At 27.4% G+C, this 8,941-nt stretch overlaps 1 protein-coding gene and 1 pseudogene across 1 annotated transcript; one reads left to right on the top strand and one right to left on the bottom strand.

Moving 5' to 3' along the window:
- LOC113370387 overlaps window positions 1-595 on the top strand; it is a 14,387-nt pseudogene extending 13,792 nt beyond the window's left edge.
- Window positions 596-632: 37 nt separating this feature from the next.
- Window positions 633-7,605, bottom strand: LOC113370386 (UPF0764 protein C16orf89 homolog). Its single transcript, XM_026611052.1, has 7 exons — window positions 7,527-7,605; window positions 4,805-4,967; window positions 3,616-3,768; window positions 2,262-2,405; window positions 1,903-2,047; window positions 1,658-1,821; window positions 633-769 (listed from the first exon to the last, which is right to left on the bottom strand). The coding sequence occupies exons 1-7, from the start codon at window positions 7,545-7,547 to the stop codon at window positions 633-635; spliced, it is 927 nt and encodes a 308-aa protein (XP_026466837.1). The 5' UTR covers window positions 7,548-7,605.
- Window positions 7,606-8,941: the final 1,336 nt, after the last annotated feature.

Below are 8,941 nucleotides of genomic sequence, written 5' to 3'. Positions count from 1 at the left end.
AAAACGTACACATTTTTTCCTTTAATCTTTCATGTCAGAACTCATGGATTCATTCAAATCAAACATCCTCATTTTTAAATTTTTTTTTTTCTAAAATTTTTTTTCAGCATTTTTTTTCTCCAAATTTTTTTCTAATTTTTTTTTAAATTTTTTTTTCAAAACTTTACCGAATTTTTTTTGCCAAAAAATTTTTTTCGAATATTTTTTTTCCTATATTTTTTTCGAAATTATTTTTGTCAATGATCTACATTTTCACTCAAATCAAAACTTGTCAAAACATCTACATTTTTCACTCACTTCAATCTTGTTAAAAAAAAGTCAATGATTTTTCACTCAATTCAAGTACATGATTTTATACAAGTGGTCCGAACATTTTCGAACTTTGAAATCTAGGAATCCATAAAAAATAGTTTTTATTTAATTTTTTTTCCAAGAAAAATTCAAAAATAAAACAAATCACAGGTATAACTTACACATAAAAATGCCACAAAACTATGAATTTATACACATCAATAGTATAAATTATGAATACATTTCTAAAATAGTTAAATCTATGTATACAGCCAGAGCTGCAGTTGCAAGTCCTGTGATATGATTTACACATCCGTCCGTCAGTTGGACCAGATTTCCTCCTATAAACGTTTCCTCTGTAAAGCTATACGATTTGTATAAGGACCCAACATCCTAAATTGCTCTGCCAATTTATTACAGCCCTCATATAGTTTCACGTGGAAAAACTCTTCATATCCCTCGATTCCACACAGCAAAACTAAATAAAATTCAATTTATTATTTGCCTGTTCGGATTTTTGCAAGATTTGCTGGCAAAAACTTAAACTTCTTCTTTGTGAAGTTAATATTGCAAAATTTCAAATCTCCAATAGTTTACACATATCAGGAAGTTCATGCAACTTGCCTTGAGGCAAAATGCCACTTACCTTTAAGAGACACACCCAGTGTAACAGCCAAAAAGGTCATTTACCGGAATTAAAAAAAAACAAAAAGCTAGTGAATCCATCTATTTAAAGTTTTGAGGGTATATTTATACATGTTTTGAGAATACGCAGTAAAATTTTTGAAATAAAATATTAAATATTTTTGAAATGACACGGAATCTGCGGCGGCGCCAAAAAAAGGTCCTCCACTGCTGGATTGCAAGCCTCTCCGTAAAAAATCTCGTTAAACTAAAACATATTGTCTGTACGATGACCCTCGGGCGAACAAAAAAATAAAAAATTGACGCAAAAAAATTAAAAATGGCGGCATGTTGAAAAAAAGTTAAATTTTTCTCAAAATTTTACTCGTTTTCGGCCAGCCAAAATTCGGCCAGGTCAAAAAACTGGAGAGTCATCATATGGAGAACTATATAGAGAGGAGATGCAAAAAAAATTTGATAGCGATCGGATGATTTGTCTCCGAGTAATCACTCCAGCAACGCGTTTAAAGATAAAATGATCGTTATACTATATACTATATATACTTTTTTAAATGTTTGTAACTCAAAACTATTTAAGATATCGATTTAAAATTTTTATTTTTAAAGGTATAACCTATCGAAATATGGAAAAATTTAAAATTTGATTTTTTGAAACTTTCACACTAGGTGTGCCCCTTAATTGCAAAAATGAACTATTTATATGAAATAAAATATTACTTACTTTGCTCAATAAACAGATCCCTTGCAAAACTTGGTATTCTGTTCTTATATATGGCAAACAATTCTGAATATACTAAGGAACATATCTCAGAAGAATTTACACCAATTTGTGAAGCAGATTTGAAGGAGCATCTCAATCTTTTGCTGATTATCAAATGCAATAATCTAAAAAGAACATGCACTGTAAATAATAAACATTATATCGCATATTTAAAAAATATTATGAATTAAACCTATTTTTTTCACCTGTGGGTCAAAGGGTAACCGGAAACTGATCCATTTATCATAATTTGAGCGCAGTGTTCACTTATAGAGCAATTGTTATATTTTGTTGATAGATGTTCATGAAATGATCCATGGGCGTTTAAAATCATCTCAATTATGCAATTATCTGATTCAAAATCTTTTGTTATAATTTAAAAAGTACAAAACATTTATTTCAGTTTTAGGTGAAAATAATATAAAAAATAGATGCATTTTGCCCTTTGAAACCTGCCCATCTATCTTGATATTAGTCAGAGGCCAATAAACATGAAATACATATCTAATAATTAATATCTACCAATTTTATCAATACTGTTTTATAAAATAATTGAAAATTTTACCCGATGTTGTTTCATTAGGACTGCCTGCAAACATGTGCGCCCGAATCTTTTTAATACTCCAATTGTTTCTATCTTCTGTCAAAGACAACTTCTTCGGATATATATCATCTGACCAAAGACTTGGATCAAGCAACTTCTTAAAAACTAGAAAATAGATAATTAATTTGTTTATTTAAGGTAAATATATTTATACATACAGTTTTTATTTGGCTTATTTTTATATTAGAAGAGTATAAAATAAATCAAAGAATAGGCTAATATAACTATCAATATGCAACTATCAAACAAAATATTTCGTTCTATGTTCCGAATTCATCTGATTAATATCATTATATGCTTTTTACAAATTATTAATTATTTTTATTAAGTTAAAAATCTAATTTTTCAAGTTTAAAGTCTAATTACCAGAATATGTTATTAAGTTCAATACAAACTAAAACTAGTGGTGTGCTTGGCATCGTGCCTTAAGGCAAATTAATAAGAATTATATAAACTGAATTGCAAAGTTTGTTTAAAGTTTAAAATAAGTAAGTAAGTTTAAAATTATTTGTTTAAAGTATATTAGAACTTTAGTACGAATTAAAATTAATATCTCAATTATTTTCAATACCCAAAAAAAAAAAATTTACAAAAAAAATTGAAAAAAAATAATTATGGAACAAAATTTTTGTTTTCCGAAAGCAATTATTTTGTTGAAACAAGCAGAAAGTTATTTGAATCATTCAAATCGGACGATTAGTTCTCTCAAAAACAGCCATTTTTTGTACATATAGCTCTGTATTTTCGAAATGGCTGAACCTGTCTTTGCCAAAAACTAATCACCTCATCATTACAAATTGAATGTTTTTTAGATCATTCAAATTCAATACTCCGTTCTCTCAAAAACTCGATTTGTATTTTCTGCACTCTTTGCTCCGTATCTCCATAACGGCTGGACCTGCTTCTGCCAAAAACTAATCATCATCAGTAGGGATCGAATGTTTTTTAAACCATTCAAATTGGTTGATCCGTGCGGCCGAAAGTGTGGACGAAAAAATGCGGACATACAAAACACACACGCACACACACATCCATTTTTTCTGAGGTATGCCAAAATATTTAGAAACCTTCAAAACGTCGAGAAATGCAAAAATTTGCATTTTCGATTTTCGGCCCATTACTATAACTACCCTACGGGAAGTTAATAAATTGACTTGAGGTATTGTTGAAGCACCCAATGTCTGTATTCTTTTGTACTATTTATATCTGTGAATGATTGCAATCATTCATGTCAACAATTGACTATATTCAAGCACTTTTATGTCTATCCATGAACCATGTATAATATTTTTAGTTAGTTTAATTATTAACTTACTTTTGTCATCATCATCTGCAGATTTCTGCGCCATTTTCATCATATTATTTCTTATCATGCTACAGGATGATATCAGATTCTGCAATAGAGATCTTGTCCAACTTTTAGAACTATCCAAATTCGAAAGGTGGTGATCGATATTGCGCAAACGGGCTGTCAGGTATATTAAGATATATGTATGATACAACTTTAAGAGAGTTAGATCAAATAAAAATCAGAAAATTTTAAAAATCTTCTTAAATAATATATGATCACTTTTAAATCTGAATTAATTCTAATAATAAAAAATCTATCAAATATATAGATAAATTAACCAATGGGTTGCTAACTATAAATACTGCGTAAAAAAAGTTTGAAAGCTTGAAGAAGAATGTGAAAATAAAATAATTAAATGAATGAATAAATTGCAAACTAACTAATGAGCGACGCAACTTCCAGAAATCGCAAAACAAACACAAAAACCGAGGTAATGGTGTATACAGGGCCGGTCCTACCTTGAATGCGATGCATGCAAAAATGCGGGCGCACGCCTTAGGGGGCGCCAAAACGAGCTCGTATATGAAATTTATAATATAGTTTTTTCAATATAATTTTAAAAAAATATAATTTCTTTGCATCTTTTACTAATCTTAGACAATATTTTTTTAACTTCAAAACAAAAATCTTATACTCGAGGAGAAAGTATAGATAAATACATACACTTCGGCCCTTACTATATCAATTAGGAGCAGTTTACGATGCAATTGTAGATATTTTAAACAATGAAAAATTAAAATAAAATAATCCAACATGAAGTACCAGTGTTATGTTTAATAATGAGAAACAAGAATTTTTTTGCTCTCTATGATTTGCTCAATGGAATTAATAAGCAAAATGTTTCAAAATCCAAATAATTGCAAGCAATAATGAACCTACTGCAATTTTTGAATGTACTAAAAATTTAAATTGAAAATAAGAATTTGAAAATAGTTCGGTAGTGTAATTACGAGCAACACTAAAATCGAGATTTTCTAAATAAATTGAAAATAATTTTTTGTGTACTAAATCCAGAATTATCAAAAAGTATTTAAAGAAATTAACAGTTAAAATAAAAAGGGGGCGCTAGAAAAAAAATGGCATGCGGGCGCTGGGGACACCAGGACCGGCCGTGGGTGTATATATATTGATATTTGATATAAATGTGCGTTACCTTCAGCTATCGTAACTCCGAAAATGCTATCTATATTCAGATATTCAGGATGTTGTAGCATATAGTCTAATGCCAGGGATATTGATTGTAGCGGAATTAGTGGATGCAGCTTCGTGATACGAGTTTCCGCCGACGAACACATCGCGAACGCGATTGCTAAAATCTAATCACAAAAAGAAACATTTTAAAATTACATGAAATAAAAATAAACATTTGTCGAGGACCTAGGATGATCAATGCGTTTGACGATCAATGTTTGAAGAGGGTGTACACTAGGGTTTGTCGGTTTTCAAAAATTGGTTTTAAAAACCGGTTTTTTTGGCGAAAATTATGGAATTCGAAAACCGGTTTTTTAGTAAAAAAAACGGTTTTCACTGTATAAATGGAAAATGACAATATCGCCAAATATAACAGATAGATGAAAGCGTTTTGATTCTTGAAATCATATCGTTTCAATAGCATTTGATATCTTATCAGTCTGCAATGGTTCCCAGAAAGGTTTTGTATATTAGGTTGTCAAATATCTCCCTTCCGCCTTTTTGTCTTTTGAATTGCATTGAATAAAGAGCAAAAAAGCGGAAGGGAGATATTTGAAAACCTAATATAATAATTTAGATTTTTATACCAGTGTATGTATCAATTTAAATCAGTGTAACTTCTTCTTGAAAAAAGAGTTTTGAAGTTGAGTGTAACTCAAACTTAAAAGAAAAATAAAAAAACACTATAAGGAAATTGAAGACAAAGAAGACTGAAGAGATATATATATAAAGATATTTTTAGTTATATATAGATATTATATTAATGAAATAGATATTATAGTCAAATGAAATGTATATATTATATGAAAACTATTTTCATAATCTCTCATACCAGGCAACTCTGCCTGACTGAGATATGAAAATAATGTATATATATATAAATAAATATAAAAAAAAAAAAAAAAAAAAAAAAGAGTTTTAAACTCTAGAAGCCACAAACTAAAGAACAAAAAATTTAGAATTATTACAAGTATGAGAGTATTTTCTATTTCAGGAAATTTTATGCGTAAACAAAGGACACGTCTAAGTAGCAATTCAATATACGTTCTCAGTTTTTTTAAATCATATTTTATTAACAAAAAATAATTAAAATATTTAAAATTAATTAATTAAAATTGCTCGGAACAGAAATAAAAGTTTAGCTTAATTGTTTTTAAAACTAAAATTGATAGTAACAAGTATGTATCAACATGTATCTAATATATCTTTATTTTTTTATTTAATTAATTGTTTTTTTGTTTATAAAATGTATTATTTTTATTTATTCGAATAGTTTCCTACTATCATAAAAATATTTTCATTCTTATATGTGAAAATGATGCATAAATAACAAATAATTATTTTCAAAGTTATTTAATCAAGATAAACTATTATTTTTTAGTTCTACTAATTAAAATTAAAATAATTTTGTTTACTATCTATAAAATTGAACAATAAATAAATTCAGTCAAATACTACTCTAAATTACACTAAATTTGCGGATAAATTACAGAATATTCGAGCAAAAATTTATTTTCTATATAAAATTCGAAAACCGGTTAAAACCAGTTTTTTAGTAAAATGAAAATTCGAAAACCGGTTTTCTGAAATGTCAGTTTTTGTATAAACCCTAGTGTACCATAAGGTCTATGTAGTGTACACATAACATTCATTACAATAGTCAATCTATATGAATTATTATTGACAAAAATAAAGTTTAGCATAGGGTTATATATCGCAAGGGATGAAAATAATAAAGATTCAATCAAATATCTCTCATTTTTGTTTAATGTACCTACTATTTCCGTTGAATGTGTTTCACTAATTTCAATATCAAAATTGTTACAAAAAAAACTTAACAATTTTAAGTTATTTTTTGTTTCTATTCCTCAACAGTGCGCACAGGATAAATTGAAAAAAAAATCAGAATATAAGTTGATATTGCAAAAACATATTATATAAGTATTTATTCATTTGTTCATTAAATGCCCTTAAATTTACTAGTCTTTATCTTAATATTCTCCAATAACATAATTCATTTAAAATCTTCATTTTATATTTTCTGTAAAACGAAACGTGTTAGAATTGAAGACTGTTAAAGATAATAAAATATTTAAAAATAATAAAGTTCCATAAAATTAAATAATTTAATTTCTATCTAGTAAAATTACTAAAATTTTTCTATTAATGAATAAGTGTAATTATTTAATTGCTAATGTATTAGAATAGTTTTACATTCATAAAAATGTATTCAAATATTTTTAAAAACTTAACAGTTTCAACAGTTGGGAGTTTTTTTTAATCAATAATTGTATATATCTATTTAGTACTCCTTTATTAGAATAATAGTTTATTTCGTGACTTTAAAATCAATTTCATTTTAATAATTTTAATTTAAGTTCAAACCGAAAAAGATTTATAGCCCATATTGGAATGTCGGTTACAATTTGTTTTATTAATATATTTCAGATTTCTAGATAAAAATTTTCAATTTTCATTAGCTCAGTAATAAAAATCAACACGAAGTAAATTTGTTTACTATTGCTTTTATTAGAAATGAAAATAAACGTTTAAAATTAATATGTATCACTTAAAACCCATCAACAAAACTACAGAATCTTTCGATTAAATCACTGTTTAAACCTACACGAATGGGAACATCCATATTTAATTATTTAATCATTTAACAAAGCAGTCGTTATTACCAATTTGTGTACAAAGTCCATGGTTAACTTAAAAATTTAAACCAAAGATGATTTTATTTCGAGAGAAGCGCCCAGGTCGAGGGACAATTGAAGACTGGTGATAATAAAATAGCCTGTGCGCTTTTAGTTTTTAGCTGACATTGCCATGATGTGACATTCCTTTGGCAATTTAAATCGCAAGTATCGCCGACCAGGTGAAAACTCTCACTCACTCAGGTACCCATACACTCACAAGTGTTTTCATACATTTTACCAATATACAACGGTAGTATATATATATATATATAATATATATATATATATATATATATATATTTGAAAATATATTTTAACAGCTATTGGTTTTTCAACAATGGTTTTTATTACGTTTCGGCGCTTGATGTCGGTCACCATTCAGTAATCACCAGTTCAAAAGCATAAAATGTCAGTTTGGTTCTATTATACCTTTAAGGAGTAGATTGATTTTTCGGTCATTATGGATTTAAATAATTATAATTTTCCTTTTTCTAATAATTATGGTTTTGTGTTAATTTCCGTTCAAAAATTTAATTTTCATTAAGATATATAAATTTTATGCTTTGGACCTAGTGATTACTAAATTATGACACATCTCAAGTATCAAAACGTATAATAAAAAAAAATTCTGACATTATTTTACGAATGGGTTGTTAAAACATTCATTTTCAATTTTTTTATTTCAAATATGTTCAATCGCCGAAAAAAATATCAAGATTATATATATATATATATATGTATATATAATATTATTAGATATATCCCCCAAAGAATTTTTTTATAAAATTTGAACCAATTTTTAAATTAATTTTTCATATCGTTTTCATGATTAAAAAAAAACAGTTTATTTCATCCAGGTCTGTGTCCACCCATAAGACTATTTTGTAATAATATCTTTTGTTTCATTTTTTGTAAGAATAAAAAATACATACAACCCTCAGTTTTGTACTGTACCACAAATCCTTATTTGGATTGTCCAATAATTTTCCATCCAGCTCGATAACTAATCAATCATGTATTTTATGGTCGATTTTTACTGACTTTTGATTAAGAATTTATTAACTTCCCGTAGTAACTTTAATTATTATATATATATATGTAGCGGGTTGCCAACACGCATAGCGGCTTGTCAACACGCATCACATGTCTCTGGACAGATTGGCCCATATAGTGACAGCACTGAGAAAAACAAAAGGAAATTCAAGTGTCAGATCGTACTTGGTTTTTGTTTCTCCCTGAGTAGTTTTTGCCAAAAAAATGTATAATTCTTGAAACCTTTCTTTTCTATTATAAATAAGAAAATACCAATAACGTTTTATTAATGATCAGTATGACAACACATAGTGTCGTGGATATTAATCATATATAAAATAAACGAAATATAAATAATATTTTATGAA

Source organism: Ctenocephalides felis, unplaced genomic scaffold, assembly GCF_003426905.1.
Source record: "Ctenocephalides felis isolate EL2017-DRISC unplaced genomic scaffold, ASM342690v1 CF-g0.4_SCAFFOLD_01492, whole genome shotgun sequence".
Taxonomy (NCBI): Eukaryota; Metazoa; Arthropoda; class Insecta; order Siphonaptera; family Pulicidae; genus Ctenocephalides; species Ctenocephalides felis.
Note: the sequence above shows the minus strand (reverse complement) of the source record. Positions and strands in the feature narration are given on the sequence as shown.

What these genes read in the sequence shown, in the direction of transcription:
- LOC113370386 (XM_026611052.1), bottom strand. Translation starts at nt 7,547, where the DNA reads ATGGACTTTGTACACAAATTG. An exon ending in CGGAGTTACGATAGCTGAAG is followed by an intron (nt 3,769 to 4,804) that starts GTAACGCACATT and finishes TATACCTGACAG; the next exon opens with CCCGTTTGCGCAATATCGAT. An exon ending in GGTTACCCTTTGACCCACAG is followed by an intron (nt 1,822 to 1,902) that starts GTGAAAAAAATA and finishes TGTTCTTTTTAG; the next exon opens with ATTATTGCATTTGATAATCA.